This window comes from Leopardus geoffroyi, chromosome E3, assembly GCF_018350155.1.
Source record: "Leopardus geoffroyi isolate Oge1 chromosome E3, O.geoffroyi_Oge1_pat1.0, whole genome shotgun sequence".
In the NCBI taxonomy this organism is placed as follows: domain Eukaryota; kingdom Metazoa; phylum Chordata; class Mammalia; order Carnivora; family Felidae; genus Leopardus; species Leopardus geoffroyi.
In genome coordinates, this window is record NC_059340.1 from 6,757,088 (window position 1) to 6,773,753 (window position 16,666).

Below are 16,666 nucleotides of genomic sequence, written 5' to 3' on the forward strand. Positions count from 1 at the left end.
AATTTAAACTAATTCAGGAGGACATAGTTGATTAGGCAACTGGTGGCCATGTTAGCCACTGCATGTCATTGGCAGCAAGAGCAGTGGAGGGTTCTTTGTGGCTGCACAGCTGTTGGGGTCTTCAGTAGCACCACCAGATCCAGTGCCAGGAGATTGGAGCAAGCAGAATGTTGGCCAGAATTGGAGCTGTGCATATGCTCATCTGTGGAAGCTGAGAGCAGGCACATGCTCAAAACTGGGCTGGGACCACTGGTGGGGACCATGGCCAACTGTGGGTACAAAGGTAGCTTTGAGTGCCTGCGCTGTCTTTGGGCACTCAGGTGGCTTCAGGGGCTAGCTACTTGTTCGTGCACAGCAGTCGGGGCTCATGACTGGAGTTCACACAGGCTGTGTAGTTTTACAGCTTCAGGGTTTAGCTGTGGTCTCAAGTGGTAGTGCATTCCAGTGACAGGAGTCAGGCCTGGCTCAGACACTTGAGAAACAGCTGGGGCCTGGGCTGCTTTGTACAAAGCCTGGTGTAGATTCCAGGCTCAGGGTGTTGGTGGTGACACTGGCTGAGGCAACTCAAGTGAGGGAAGATGGGGCAGAGCAGGACTCAGGGAGCTGGAACATACCAATGTGAAAACCTGTGGGACTCTCAGCAGCAAAATCTTTAGAAGGTGCACAGTGCTGTGCCAGCTGCTTGTTCCTTAGCAGCTAAGGTTTGTAGGGTCTTCTGCAGAGCAGGACACAGAGAACCATGGTTATACATGCCACTTAGCTGATACTGGTAGTCCTGCCCTTTTTTGTTCCTAACTGTCTCTAGATGTGTCAGCTGTGTCAGTCTCCGGGAAGTTTGAAACCAAAGTGGGTCTCTTGTGCCATACCCTGAAAGGCTGGCACCAGTGATCCCTTACTCTTCTGTCTGCTACCCAGCAGGGGCCCCTCTCAGTCTGAGGAGTGTCTTCCTGGTGCTGAGCAGTGCTGGCCTGGGGCCTGAGGTGATGCAGGCAGAATGAAGCTATTCTCCCTACTCTTCCTGTTCAGTTATTCTCAGGAGTTTTGCTCTATGGTGAGGTTGAAGCTTCTCAAATGGACTCCAAAGCTCTTAGGCCTATTTTTGTTTGTGGATAGCTGTCTAACTCTTGTTCTTTGTGGGGTGACAGAGGCTGGCATGACCCGTTCCATCATCTTGGTGATGTCATATCAGTCTAACATCATTAAGGTGATGTTAGCTGTGGGGTTTTTTAGATGCTCTTTATTAAGTTGAGGAAGATTTCCTCTATCCGTAGTTTGTGAGATTTAAATGTGACTGGGTATTGGAGATATCTATATTAAAACAAAATATAGTTTTGGAAGATGGAAGAAAGATTTGAGCTGTTTGGCTTGATAGAACAGTCCCTACTGAGAAATAGAATTCTCTCACTCTTTTTCCTTCTGTCCCTTTAGGGAAATACAGGGGGAATAGTTTTCCATGTACCTGCATTATTTCTTCAGAATAGCATATAGATTCCTAATCTTTTTTTTAAGTTTATTTACTTATTTTGAGAGAGAGAGAGAGAGTGAGAGAGCTTGAGCGAGCATGGGGGAGGGGCAGAGAGATGGAGAGAGAATCTCAAGCAGACTCTGTGCTGACAGCAAGTATCCTGACATGGCACTTGATCCCACAAACTGTGAGATCATGACCTGGACCAAAATCAAGAGTCAGATGCTTAACTGACTGAGCCACTCAGACACCCCAGATTCCTAATATTTTTAGTGTTAACTATACTGTTTTTTTTTAAATCACCATATCAAGACATCTGTTTTTGAGTTGCTCCTGCTACAGATATATGTGAAGACAGAACTGGTCTGAGACAGCATACAGTTTGCCAGGGCTCTCTGGCTATCTCTACCAATCCATTTCTACTCTGCACAGTTTAGGAGAAGCACTAGTATTAATCTTGTGTATTCCCCTGGAGGAGTAGTTTCCCTACCAGATTTCCCCAACTGCATTTACTTTAAAAAGAAGATTGGAATAGAAGTCTGGAAATACTGGAATAGAAGATTGGAAAGAAGTCTGGAAAGCATATCAGGTGGCTGGATGTCTCCTTCAGCCTTGCAGGAAGCTAGGCATTTGGGATAAATATTTATTGAGCATCTGGCATAGGGCCTGCTACTAATTAGATAGGCAGTAAATATTTGTTGAATAATTTCTGCCCGCTTAACAAATTTTCCACATCCCTTGAGAGACCTTCAAAACTTATATAAGGCAAAATGTCTTTTGCTTTGACTCTAGTCTTTTGGTCCAGTGGGATTTATGAAAAGTGCCATCTCTCTGTCTGAAGATGAACAATGGAAGAGAATACGAACAGTGCTGTCTCCAACCTTCACCAGTGGAAAACTCAAGGAGGTAAGAAAGGGAAGACTTTCAGTTAGGAAGTTAAGGAATGCACCTGGGCACAGATAGAAACTAAGACCATAGTCCATCTCTTAGGGGTAGTCTGCTGAATTTGGGCTTTTTAAAAGGGGTATTTTATTTTCATGTCCTAGAAGAGACATAATAAGATATGTTATTTAAAAAAATGACTACTTAAAAAAAACGACAAAAAACATTGTTCCATGTTTGTGAAAGCCATATCATTCTAGGACTTGATTTTCTGATTTAACTTCAGGCGGTATTGTATTTGTGTGTAGATGTTCCCCATCGTTGGCCAGTATGGAGATGTGTTGGTGAGGAACCTGAGGAAGGAGGCAGAGAAAGGCAAGCCCGTCAACTTGAAAGAGTAAGTAGAGCTGCACCTGCTGAGCTTCTGGTTCTGTCATGACACTTTCCAGCTGCTGCCACAGAGCCAAACTCCCACTGTTGAGTTAGTCCAGTGAACAAACAGAAGTAGGCATGTGGTACTACAAGTCCAGTGGGCCACCCAAGAAGAGGTAGCACCCCTCAAAAGGCAGGGAGGTCAGGAGAGAGAGGGTCTTCTTTTGTGTACGTGAGGCAGGATTAAGTTATCTGCTTGATTGTCTCCTTGGATATTCTGGAAGACAAAAATAACATTGTTTGAAAAGAAGAAACATAATTTGACGAATCATTGTATGTAGAGAGTATGGAATGGTGGGAGGAGAAGGCACTTTGTACATATTGGTGGGCAGTTGGATGGGACAGAGAAGTTATCATGTGGAACTTAGAACAACTTAAAGCCCTTCCTGATTTTGTTGAGGATATTAGCAAAACATTAAATATTAACTTTACGACCACTTGTCCTTCCTTCAATAACAAAGGAGAGAAGGCCCTGCACATGTTAGGGTAACTATATATATATAAACTGTGATATTTTTAAATTATGCAGGGGGCGCCTGGGTGGCGCAGTCGGTTAAGTGACCGACTTCAGCCAGGTCACGATCTCGCGGTCCGTGAGTTCGAGCCCCGCGTCGGGCTCTGGGCTGATGGCTCAGAGCCTGGAGCCTGTTTCCGATTCTGTGTCTCCCTCTCTCTCTGCCCCTCCCCCGTTCATGCTCTGTCTCTCTCTGTCCCAAAAATAAATAAACGTTGGAAAAAAAAAAAAAATTATGCAGGATGACCAGATGTACACTGGCATTGTCCTAGGAAAACTAGTGGAATATGATCACTTATCTATGACATCCCATAAATCAATATTGGAGTGATCTGGTATATATTTTTTGACCAGGAACATTCTTAGTTCTTATATTTTCCAGATATGAGTGTGTCCTCAGGGAAAGCTCTGATCACTGGAGTTGAGGAAGAGAGGGTCTTTCAGGAGCCTTAGCAGGGGTGTAGAGAAGAAGTGATGACATTCCTGGCAGCACAGATTGTGGTGTTGCTGTTCTGTAATGTGCTGAAGAAGAATCAGCTCTGAGCATAAATACTGTGGTGAGAGAAGGTCCAGATCAGTTTCACCCTTCTTGACTCCCCTTGGAAGGGTTAATATTCCACCATTTACTCTGCCCGGACACAGTGCTAATCTGGCTTCTATTGTCCATGCTCAAAACACACTACTGTAATTTGCCTGACTCTGGGTCGGAGCTCATGACTGAGCTCATGGAGCTAAGAGGTGTGTCTGACTTGCCATAGTATCACCATCTTAGCACAGGGCCAGCTGCATCATTGACACCTCATGACCACTTCATGAGTGAGAGTGATCATATATAGACTCTTTAGATGATCCAGCAGGTGGTTCTGAAAGTGTGGCTCTTGTCTTGCCTGGGCATCAGAATCTACATGTACTTCCTCCTGTCTGTGTTGGATAAGGATGGTAAAGAGTTGCTGATTTTACGTATCCATGCCTTTCTTTCTCTACTCAGCATCTTGGGGGCCTACAGCATGGATGTGATTACTAGCACATCGTTTGGAGTGAACATTGATTCCCTCAACAATCCACGAGATCCCTTTGTGGAAAATACCAAGAAGCTCTTAAAATTTTCATTTCTGGATCCATTTTTCTTCTCATTATGTACGTACACTACTATTTTTGCTTTTTCTCTTCCCTTTTTTCTTTCCTTCTTCTCCTCCTTCATCCCTCACGTTCTCCCTTCCTAACATTCTACAACAATTTTATTGATATATAACTTCATTTAAAATATAATTCAATTGTTTTTATGGCTTGAGTTTCGTTGATAAAGGAATAGATAAAGAAAATGTGGTATGTATATTCAACAGCATCTTATTGAACCATAAAATGAAGGGAAATTCTGTACTGGACAATGTGGATGAATCCTGAAGGTTATGATAAGTGAAAAGAGACAGAGAAAGATAAATACTATATGATCTTAATACATGTAGAATCAAAAAACAACCAAGAACCAAAATCATACAAAGATGAGATCAGATTTGTGGTTACTAGAGGTAGGGGTGAAGGGGTAGGAATTGAATGAAGGTGATCAAAGGTACAAACATTCAGTTATAAGGGAGATAAGTACTTGACTGGTAATTTACAACATGATGACTATAGTTAACACTGCTGTATGATGTATTTGTAAATTGCTAAGAGAGTTGATTCCAGAAGTTCTCATCGTAATGGAAAAAATTTTGGTTTTTTTAACTATATGAGATGATGGTTGTCAGCTAATTGCATTGTGGTGATCATTTCTTTATATGTTTGTCAAGGAATTACGCAGTACACCTTAACTTATACAGTAGCGTAGATCTATTATAACTCACTGAAACTGAAAAAATCGTTTTGGAACATTCAAAGATTCATGCAGCTTTTACTGCAGTCAGTGGTTAGAATATCATCCACTCAAATCCTATAGTTTTTTAGTATCACATCCCACTTTCCTTAACCCTACACCACCATGAATCTACTTTCTATCTTAATTGATTTGCCTTTTCTGAACTCTATACAGATAGAATAATATAATATGTGAATTTTGTGGCTGGCTTCTTTCATTAGTATAATGTTTTCAAAGTTTATTCTTGTTATAGTGTGCATCATTACTTCCTTTCTTTTTATGGCAGAATAATATTCCATTGTATGGACATACTGCATTTTGTTTTTCCTCCCATCATTTGATGGACATTTGGGATGTTTACAACTCTTGGGTATTGTGAATAGTGCTGCTGTGAACACTCGTATAAGTTTTTGTTTAGATACCTGTTTTGAACCTTTTTTTTTTTTACTCAGGGGTGGAATTGCTAAGGTATGTAGTAACTTGCTATATGCTAAGGTATAATAAGTGTGTTTAACTTAATAAGGAACTGCCAAACTGTTTTCCACAATAGCTACACCATTTACACTCCCACCAGAAGGTATGAAGGTTCCAGTTTCTGGCCATCCTTGCCAACATGTGGTTTACACTTGTCTACTGTTTTGATGATGGTCACCTTAATGGGTGTGAAAGGGTATCTTATTGTGGTTTTGTTTTGCACTTCTCTAATGGCTAGTGAGGTTGAATAACTTTTTATATGCTTGTTGGCTGTTTCGTAACTTCTTTAGATAAATGTGTATTCAAATTTTTGTGCATTTATCATTCAGTTTTTTGTCTTTTTGTTATTGAGTATAAGAATTCTCTGTATCTTTTAGATACAAATTCCTTATCTGATATATGATTTGCAAATTTGTCTCTCATTCTGTAGGTGTTTTTTAACTTTCTTCAAAGTATTTTTCTATAAGCATAAAATGTTTAATTTTGATGACGTACAGTTTATGTATTTTTCCTTTTATTTCTGTGCTTTTGGTGTCATATCTTAGAATTCCCTAGGAAATCTGAGAGCATGAAGATTAATCCCTTGATTTTCTTCTAAGAGTTATAAAGTTTTAGCTTTTAGGTTTGGGTCTTTGATCCATTTTGAATTTCTTTTATATGTGGTATAAGTTAGGAGTTCTACTTCATTTTTTTTTTTTTTTTTTTTTTTGGCATGTGACCATCCTCTCTTGTCCCAGCACCATTTATTTTTTTTAACATTTATTTATTTTTGAGACAGAGAGAGACAGAACATGAACGGGGTAGGAGCAGAGAGGGAGGGAGACACAGAATCGGAAGCAGGCTCCAGGCTCTGAGCCATCAGCCCAGAGCCTGACGCGGGGCTCGAACTCACGGACCGCGAGATTGTGACCTGAGCCGAAGTCCGACGCTTAACCGACTGAGCCACCCAGGGGCCCGCCAGCACCATTTATTGAGAAGACTTTTTTTTCTCCACTGAGTGGTCTTGGAAACTTTGTCAAAATCAGTTGACCATAAATACATGGGTATAATTTTGGACTCTAAATTCAATTCCATCGACCTTTATGTCTGTCCTTATGCCTGTACCACATTGCCTTGATCATTATGACTTCATGATAAGTTTTGAAACTGGAAGTCTGACTTCTACAACTTTATTCTTTTTTTTTTTTTTTTTTTTTTTTTTGAGATTGTTTTGGCTATTCTGGGTCCCTTAAAATTCCATATAAAATTTAAGTTTAGCATGTCATTTTCTACAAAGAAGCTAGCTAGGACTCCTATAGGGAATGCATTCATCTGCATTTGAGGAGTATTGCTGTCTTGACAATATTAAGTTCTAATCCATGATCATTGGATGTTTTTCTATTTACATAGATCTTCTTTAATTTATTTCAGTTAATATTTGTGGTTTTCAGAGTATAGTTTTGCTCTTCTTTTGTTAAATCTATTCCTAAGTATTCTGTTCTTCTCAATGTTGTTGTAAATGGAGTTATATTCCTAATTTTGGTTTTAGATTTTTTATTGAAGTGTATTGAAATATAATTGACTTTGTATGTTGATCTTGTATCCTGAAACCCTGCTAAGCTGGTTTACTAGGTCCAATGGATTTTAATTCATTCCTTCAGATTTTCTATGTACAGTGCCGTGTTATCTGATAATAAAGATGCTTTTACTTCTTTATTCCCTCAATGAATAGAGTTTCTTTCTTTTTGTTTGTTTGTTTTGCCTACCTTTTCTGTCTAGAACTTCTAGGACGTTGTTGAATAGAAGTGGCAATAGAGACAGCCTTGTTTTGTTTAATCTTAGGGGAAAGTGTTCAGTCTATTTCTATTAAGTATGGTGTTAGCTGTGAGTTTTTGTAGATGCCCTTTATCAGATTGAGAATATTCATTTCCTAGTTTGTTGAGTGTTTTTGTTGCAAAAAGGTATTGGACAAAAGTATTGTCAAATACTTTTTCTGCATGTATTGAGATGGCCTTATGGTTTTTTAGAAAAATTGTTATTGTTATGCTGTATTATATAACCTTGTGTTGCTGGATAAGCTCCTCCTGGTTATGGTGTATCCTTTTGATAATGTTGCTGGATTCAGTTTGCTAGTATTTTGGTGAGGATGTTTGCATCCATGTCATGAAATACATTGGTCTGTGGTTTTCTTGTTCTTTGCTATCTTTGTCTGGTTTTACTATCAGGGTAATACTGGCCTCATAGAATGAGTTTGGAAGTGTTTCTACCTCTTCTATATTTTGGAAGAATTTGTGCAAAATTGGTGTTGATTCTACTTTAAATATTTGCTAGAACCCACCTGTGAAACCATCTGGAGCTCAGCTTCTTTTTGTGGGTAGTTTCTTCACTACCAGCTCAATCTTTTTGTCTTTCAGATTGCCTAATTTTTTAATGTCACTTTCTTTTTTTTTAATTTTAAAAAAATGTTTGTTTATTTTTGAGACAGAGAGAGACAGAGCATGAGCAGGGGAGGGGCAGAGAGAGAGGGAGACACAGAATCTGAAGCAGGCTCCAGGCTCTGAGCTGTCAGTACAGAATCTGACATGGAGCTCACGGACTGTGAGATCATGACCTGAGCTGAAGTCAGACGCTTAAACGACTGAGCCACCCAGGCGCCCCAGTGTCAATTTCTAGTTTGTGTTTTTCTAGGAATTTTTTCATTTCATCTAAGTTTTCTAATTTATTGGCATACAGTTGTCCATGGGATTCCTTTTTAGTCTTTTTTATTTCTGTAATGTCAGTAGTAATCTCTCCTTTCATTTCTGATGATAGTAATTTGAATCTTCTCTCCTTTTTGTTTTGTCAGTCTAGCTAAATGAATGACCAAGCATTCTTAGAATGAATCAGCTTTGTTTCATTGATTTTTATGTTGTTTTTATTCCCTAGTTCGTAAGTTTCTGCTCTTGTCTCTATTATTTGCTTCCTTCGGCTTGCTTTGGGTTTAGTCTCCTCTTGTTTTTTCAGCACGTGTTTGACAGAAAGCTGGGTCCTTGATTTGAGACCTTTGTTCCTTTTAAATGTAGACATTTAAAGCAATAAAATTCTTCCTTGTCTGGCACAAAAACAGACACATAGACCAATGGAATAGAATAGAAACCCCAGAACTAGACCCACAAATGTATGGCCAACTAATCTTTGACAAAGCAGGAAAGAATATCCAATGGAAAAAAGACAGTCTCTTTAACAAATGGTGCTGGGAGAACTGGACAGCAACATGCAGAAGATTGAAACTAGACCACTTTCTCACACGATTCACAAAAATAAACTCAAAATGGATAAAGGACATGAATGTGAGACAGGAAACCATCAAAACCCTAGAGGAGAAAGCAGGAAAAGACTTCTCTGACCTCAGCCGCAGCAATTTCTTATTTGACACATCCCCAAAGGCAAGGGAATTAAAAGCAAAAATGAACTACTGGGACCTTATGAAGATAAAAACCTTCTGCACAGCAAAGGAAACAATCAACAAAACTAGAAGACAACCAACGGAATGGGAAAAGATATTTGCAAATGACATATCGGACAAAGGGCTAGTATCCAAAATCTATAAAGAGCTCACCAAACTCCACAGCCAAAAAACAAATAACCCAGTGAAGAAATGGGCAGAAAACATGAATAGACACTTCTCTAAAGAAGACATCTGGATTGCCAACAGGCACATGAAAAGATGCTCAACATCGCTCCTCATCAGGGAAATACAAATCAAAACCACACTCAGATATCACCTCACGCCAGTCAGAGTGGCCAAAATGAACAAACCAGGAGACTCTAGATGCTGGAGAGGATGTGGGGAAACGGGAACCCTCTTGCACTGTTGGTGGGAATGCAAACTGGTGCAGCCACTCTGGAAAACAGTGTGGAGGTTCCTCAAAAAATTAAAAATAGACCTATCCTATGACCCAGCAGTAGCACTGCTAGGAATTTACCCAAGGGATACAGGAGTACTGATGCATAGGGGCCCTTGTACCCCAATGTTTATAGCAGCACTCTCAACAATAGCCAAATTGTGGAAAGAGCCTAAATGTCCATCAACTGATGAATGGATAAAGAAATTGTGGTTTATATACACAACGGAGTACTACGTGGCAATGAGAAAGAATGAAATATGGCCCTTTGTAGCAACATGGATGGAACTGGAGAGTGTGATGCTAAGTGAAATAAGCCATACAGAGAAAGACAGATACCATATGTTTTCACTCTTATGTGGATCCCGAGAAACTTAACAGAAACCCATGGAGAAGAGGAAGGAAAAAAAAAAGAGGTTAGAGTGGGAGAGAGCCAAAGCATAAGAGACTCTTAAAAACTGAAAACAAACTGAGTGTTGTTGGGGAGTGGGAGGGAGGGGAAGGTGGGTGATGGGTATTGAGGAGGGCACCTTTTGGGATGAGCACTGGGTGTTGTATGGAAACCAATTTGACAACACATTTCATATATTGAAAAAAAAAAAAGAGAGATACTCCAAAAAAAATAATAATAAAAAAATAAAATTCTTCCTGGTCACTGCTTTTGCTACATCCCGTGAGTTTTGGTATGTCATGTGTTCATTTGTATGAGTTTCCATGTGATTCCTAATTACCCTTTGATTGCTTCTTTGAACCATTGTTTATATAGGAGTGGAATGTTTAATTTCCACATATTTGTGAGTTTCCCAGTATTCTTTGTGCTCTTGATTTCTAACTATAATCCTTTGTGTTTGAAGGGCATCCTATGTATTATTTGCATCCTGACGACAATTTCTTACAAAGCATGATTTTTTGCCTTTTAAAAAATGTTTATTTTGAGAAAGAGAGAGGGAGAGTGTGAGCAGGGGGAGGGGCAAAAAGAGAGGAGAGAAAGAATCACAAGCAGGCTACATGCTGTCAGCACAGAGGCTCTTGTAGGTCTTGATCTCACAAACCTCGAGATTATGAGCTGAGCAGAAATCAAGAGTGGGTCTCTTAACCAACTGAGTCACCCAGGTGCCCCTTAAATAGCATGATTAATTAGAGTAGCATATTATGATCTGATTTATCCAAAGAGACTCTAGTCCAAAAATAAAAGCTAAGATATCCGGGAATGCAATTCTGTTGCTTTGGTCACTGCAAAGATGTGGAAGCGGACACTGATCTCACTGTTGTAGTGGTGACCCCTATGTGTGACTTGCCCTGGCTCAGCCATTGTTTTAAAATTTCCAGTAAAGGTCATAAAGTTAATGACTTGTGGTGTCTTTTACTCCTCTGATTGGAAGAGCAAATTATAATTGTCCCAGGTAAATTTTGCATTTTCACTGTGCTTTCCATTGTTCTTTTTCCTTACAGTACTCTTCCCATTCCTTACCCCAATTTTTGAACTATTAAATATCTGGCTGTTTCCAAAAAGTGTCATTAATTTTTTCACAAAATCTGTACAAAGGATGAAGGAAAGTCGCCTCAAAGATAAACAAAAGGTAAATCCAGTGGTGGTTACATGTGGGTGTTCGCTTTTGATCTTTTATTGGGTTGTGTACATCTCATGTGTACACTTCTTTTTTTTTAATTTAAATTCAAGTTCGTTAACACACAGTGTAGTCTTGGCTTCAGGAGTAGAACCCCATGATTTATCTCTTATGGTAGACAGAGAACTGTAGAGTTTAGAGCAGGAGAGTTCTAACATTTCAGGGAGAATGAAGAAGGTGGAGGTTAGGGAAGGAGATAAGAAAATGAGTCAGGGAATATTTAAAATTTAATAATAAGCATGGCAACTGGTATGTCACTGCACAAAATTTGGTGAGAGAAAAACTACCACTTTCCTTCATTAAATTGTGAAAGGGTAAAAAGTATTATGTAAAATCATTTTCCTGGTAGTATAATTTCTAAGATCTTAATTATTAGAAATTTCTATAATTTCTAAGATCTTATATGGACAAATAATCCTTTCAATTCCAAGCCTCTTATTTTACACCTTCTCCAATGGAGGATCCTATCAAGTACAGGGTGAAGTATAATCTGTGTTAAACTTGAGGCTGCCATTTTCTGGAGTGGGCAGGAGTCTTCACTGGACACTCAGGCTGCAGGCCGGCTAAGCCAGTTTTGCCTTCATGAGGCTTGGTGGCCAGAAAAGAATGTGTGCTGGGTACTCCAAGATGTCAGTGAAGATTGTGCAGAGTTCTGGGAGGGTGGGGCACTGGAAGATGCTGACACAGAAGCTCTCCATGGAGTTTGCAGAGGTCAGGGGATTGATCTATGTGACCACTCATTAAGAATTAAGGCCATTGGTGCCTGGGTGGTTCAGTCGGTTAAGTGTCCGATTTCGGCTCAGGTCATAATCTCGCAGTTTGTGAGTTTGAGCCCCACATTGGGCTCTGTGCTGACAGCTCAGAGCCTGGAGCCTGCCTCGGATTCTGTGTCTCCTTCTCTCTCTGCCCCTCCCCCACTTGTGCTCTGTCTCACTCTATCAAAAATAAATGAATGTAAAAAAAAAGAATTAAGGCCAGAGTTAAAAAGGACTGGCATCAGGGACTTTCTCCTGAGCAAGCAGGCATGACAGGAGAGGGAGCAGGCAATTCTTTGTCCAGGAAGCTGTGGTCAAAAGCCAGAAAAGCTGAAGGCAAGAACCAAAAAGCAGTGGGACACAATAGCTGGATTCCTTTCAGGGAAGCATCCTGTTCTCCAAGTTTGTAGCTGGATGTTTTTGTTTAGTGATGACTCTGAGAAAACTAGTGAGACCTTTGTGCATAAAGGGGCCATATTCTTAGGAAAGAAGTTAAGTCCTGAACCCCTGACTTAATTCTGACTTCACAAGTGACTTTTTGTCATTGCAATTTCTCTTTCTGCTTTCAGCACCGAGTGGATTTGCTTCAGCTGATGATTAACTCCCAGAATTCCAAAGAAACGGACACCCATAAAGGTAAGCAAGGAGAGCTTCAGAGGGCCAGCAATGGGGTGGATCAGAGACATGGGGTGGTTCTGAGATGTGGAGGAAGGTTTCCAATGGATGGAATTTCTTCAAATTGGAGAATGACACATGCTCAGATACAAATGGTATCCAGGAACACTTTTCAGAAGGCCTCAGATCATTGAAGAGCAATGATAGACAAAGTAGTCAGTAGTCTGCCACAGGGGAGCTTGTTTCCAATGTGAATCCTCTGGCCTACTCCAGACCCACTGAATCAGAACCTCTGTCTGGAAATTCACATCAAGGCTTCATCACATCAGGAATCACATGGCCCCATTGTTGGTGACCTTCACTTGGGACACCTGGTTAAACTTGTGTTTACTGGCTTAATCTATGGTAAAGTTTTTTTTTTTTTAATATTTATTTATTTTTGGAGACTACAAGTAGGGGAGAGACAGAGAAAGGGGGACAGAAGATCTCAAGCAGGATCCATGCTGACAGTCTGACAGTGTAGAGCCTGACATGGGCCTCGAACCCACAAACCGTGAGTTCACGACCTGAGCTGAAGTTGGACGCTCAACCGACTGAGCCACCCAGGTGCCCCAATCTACTGTAAAGTTTTATTTTTCCCTTTGTAATTAATAAGCGACTGGTGCAGGATGCCTTTGCAGTTGTATAAGTACTGCATTTCTCTTTAGACATTCACCTACTACTTTTATCATCCATGAATGGTATTTGACTAAAACCATTATTACTATGGTGGTTGCAAAATGATGAATTTCTAATTCTACCATTTCTTCCACATTTTGAGGAAAGTCCATTGTTAGGGCGAGATTTCCATTCTCTCTCATTAATTAATTTATTTGTATATGTCAGTATGATCTCTTTTATTACTATCTTAGTCCCTGATATCATTCTTTTTTTTTTAATAGTTCTTATTTATTTATTTATTTTACATGGAATTTATTTTATTTATTTATTTATTTTTAATATATGAAATTTATTGTCAAATTGGTTTCCATACAACACCCAGTGCTCATCCCAAAAGGTGCCCTCCTCAATACCCATCACCCACCCTCCCCTCCCTCCCACCCCCCATCAACCCTCAGTTTGTTCTCAGTTTTTAACAGTCTCTTATGCTTTGGCTCTCTCCCACTCTAACCTCTTTTTTTTTTTTCCTTCCCCTCCCCCATGGGTTTCTGTTAAGTTTCTCAGGATCCACTTAAGAGTGAAAACATATGGTATCTGTCTTTCTCTGTATGGCTTATTTCACTTAGCATCACACTCTCCAGTTCCATCCACGTTGCTACAAAAGGCCATATTTCATTTTTTCTCATTGCCACGTAGTATTCCATTGTGTATATAAACCACAATTTCTTTATCCATTCATCAGTTGATGGACATTTAGGTTCTTTCCATAATTTGGCTATTGTTGAAAGTGCTGCTATAAACATTGGGGTACAAGGGCCCCTATGCATCAGTACTCCTGTATCCCTTGGGTAAATTCCTAGCGGTGCTATTGCTGGGTCATAGGATAGTTCTATTTTTAATTTTTTGAGGAACCTCCACACTGTTTTCCAGAGTGGCTGCACCAACATTCTTCTCAAAGCTAGAACAAACAATCCTAAAATTTGTATGGAAACACTTACTGTATTCTGTTTGTCTATATATCATGCTGGCCAATGTCCTTCTATTGATCATTGTTTCTCTGCTGTTTTAATGTGGTTGATTAGACTAGCATCAGACACAACTCTTCTAGCTTTTTGTCTGTGTTATAGTTTCTGTACATATCTGAGATCATCCATTGGAAGAGTTGTGCCCCAGGTCTTCTATTAGCTGAGACTTCTCAAGGGTATAATCCATGCTTCTCAAACTAGATTGTGCACACAAATCACCACATCTCATGAAGCTCAGATTTTTATTCGATAGCTCTAGGGTGAAGTTTGAGATTCTGCATTTTTAATAAGCTCCCAGATGCTGCTGATCCATGAACCACACATTGAGGACCAAGAGTTTATCTGTAGCCCAACATTATTTTCTTCTTTCCTGCAAGTATGTTTAGATGAAAGATCATTTAATTTTCCTGACAATTAAGCCTTAGCATTAAACTCTCAAAAAATTTAAGCTGTATTTTAACTGAAAGAATTTACATTTTCCGGGGGGAGAGCACCATCCCATATTACTTAGGCCTGGCATACTCTTAGGATTTTCTAACGGACAGACTGATAACACAGTGTATGTTAGACAGAAATGCCATCTCCTGAAATTACCCATCTGTGGTGGTGGGGAGGGTGGCATAACCAGAAACAGATGGCTAAGAATAGTATAGACTTCGGGAATAACCAGATCAAGACAACTTTTGCCTCTTTCTCACTCTGGAAGATTGAAATCAGAGTGAAACCACTCTGAGTTTGATTCCAAATTGCTTTTATATTTTTCTCCTGAGGGATTTAGGAGTTTCAAATAGATTTCTCATTATCTAAACTATGATGTTTTACTTACCTGCTTTAACTAAAATGTCTCTCTTCTCCTTTTAGCTCTGTCTGATCTGGAGCTTGTGGCCCAATCTGTTATCTTTATTTTTGCTGGCTATGAGCCCACCAGCACTTCTCTTTCCTTCCTTGTGTATGAATTGGCCACTCATCCTGATGTCCAGCAGAAACTGCAGGAGGAGATTGATGCAACTTTCCCTAACAAGGTGAGTGGTTCATACTGGCCAAGGGGGTCAGGATGTGCTCGCTTATGCCTCAGTAACATATTAACTCTCAAATCTAGTGGGTTTTCATAACAAAGGTTTACTTGTAACTCATATTTGCATGTCCAGCATGGGTATTAGTGGAGGATGAGTCTCTGCTCCATATAGTTACTTGGGGATACAGAGTAAAGAGGCTCCACTTATACCTGCATTATCTGGACCTTGGGGGCTTCATGTTGGCTGGGGAACAAGGAGATAGAGTGTTGCTCACCTGCTTTTCAGATGTTTGGCCCGAAACTCACATGCATCTCCTTAGTTCACAGCCCATTTGCAAAGTGGTTTCCCCTAAATTCACATAGGCTGGGAAATATGGGGGTCTACATGGATATTGGATAAGTAGTGAGTGTCTCTACCATCCACGCTCTGAAGGGTCAACTCTAAACATCTCTATGTAACAAGGCTGGAAGCTGAGCTACAGAGAGACAACATAACTTTCTTACACTATCACATAGCTAGTGTGAAGAAGCCAGGCTATGAGCCAGGGTGCCTGGATCCTGGTTGAACTCTTAACTTCTCCAATGTTGGCTCTTAAATACAATACCAAGCAATAGGCACATATTGCCCATGCTGTCTCAGATCTCTTCCAAAACTGGAATTCCTGTTTATGAAGACACCTGGCCTCTGGGGCTAGAGCGGTTCATTTGACAAACAGTGAAACCCCGAAGGGACAACTAGCAGACCCTTCCCACAACAGGAGGTGGGGCTGAGAGTAAGGTTCTGATCCCCTTAACAACTTTCCCTAGAACTGAAATTGTGTGCTGCAGGTGGAAGGATTTTAAGCCCTACTTAGGGGATTGACCCAGCAGTCAGCCCTAGTCATTACTATTGCATACACATGGTAGGGGGCGATTGAGCAGGTCATGGGATATGGTAGACATTAAGATGTTCATATGCCATTTATTAAATACATGCTTCTCAGGGGTTCCTAACAATTCAGTAATAGTGCATAGACTGAGCTGAACATTGATTCCAAATCTCAATTCATCAAAATCTGTTTCTTTCCTTCTAGGCACCTCCCACTTATGATGCTCTTGTACAGATGGAGTATCTTGACATGGTGTTGAATGAAACCCTCAGATTATACCCAATCGCTGGTAGACTTGAGAGGGTCTGTAAGAGAGATGTGGAAATCAGTGGTGTGCTCATTCCCAAAGGGACAGTGGTGATGGTGCCAACCTTTACTCTTCACCGGGACCTGGATCTCTGGCCAGAGCCTGAGGAGTTCCATCCTGAAAGGTAGAGGGAACCCTGGAAAAGGGAACACACCCTTATATGGGAAGATATTCTGATATTTCTTTGTATAGAGAACAAATATATGGTTGTACAGTTATTTATTTGCACATCTTTTTATTTGTAGGAGTATTTTTCTAATTACAAAATAATTGTCAAAATTTTACAAACTGCATTAAATGTGTTGTT

At 40.2% G+C, this 16,666-nt stretch overlaps 1 protein-coding gene across 1 annotated transcript in view; it reads left to right on the forward strand.

Moving 5' to 3' along the window:
* LOC123589186 (cytochrome P450 3A12) overlaps nucleotides 1–16,666 on the forward strand; it is a 50,757-nt gene that overhangs the window by 10,898 nt on the left and 23,193 nt on the right. The window contains exons 5-11 of the mRNA XM_045460912.1: nucleotides 2,258–2,371; nucleotides 2,656–2,744; nucleotides 4,282–4,430; nucleotides 10,938–11,065; nucleotides 12,438–12,504; nucleotides 15,030–15,190; nucleotides 16,257–16,483. Of these exons, the coding sequence (XP_045316868.1) occupies nucleotides 2,258–2,371; nucleotides 2,656–2,744; nucleotides 4,282–4,430; nucleotides 10,938–11,065; nucleotides 12,438–12,504; nucleotides 15,030–15,190; nucleotides 16,257–16,483 (935 nt within the window). The remainder of the gene's footprint in view (nucleotides 1–2,257; nucleotides 2,372–2,655; nucleotides 2,745–4,281; nucleotides 4,431–10,937; nucleotides 11,066–12,437; nucleotides 12,505–15,029; nucleotides 15,191–16,256; nucleotides 16,484–16,666) is intronic.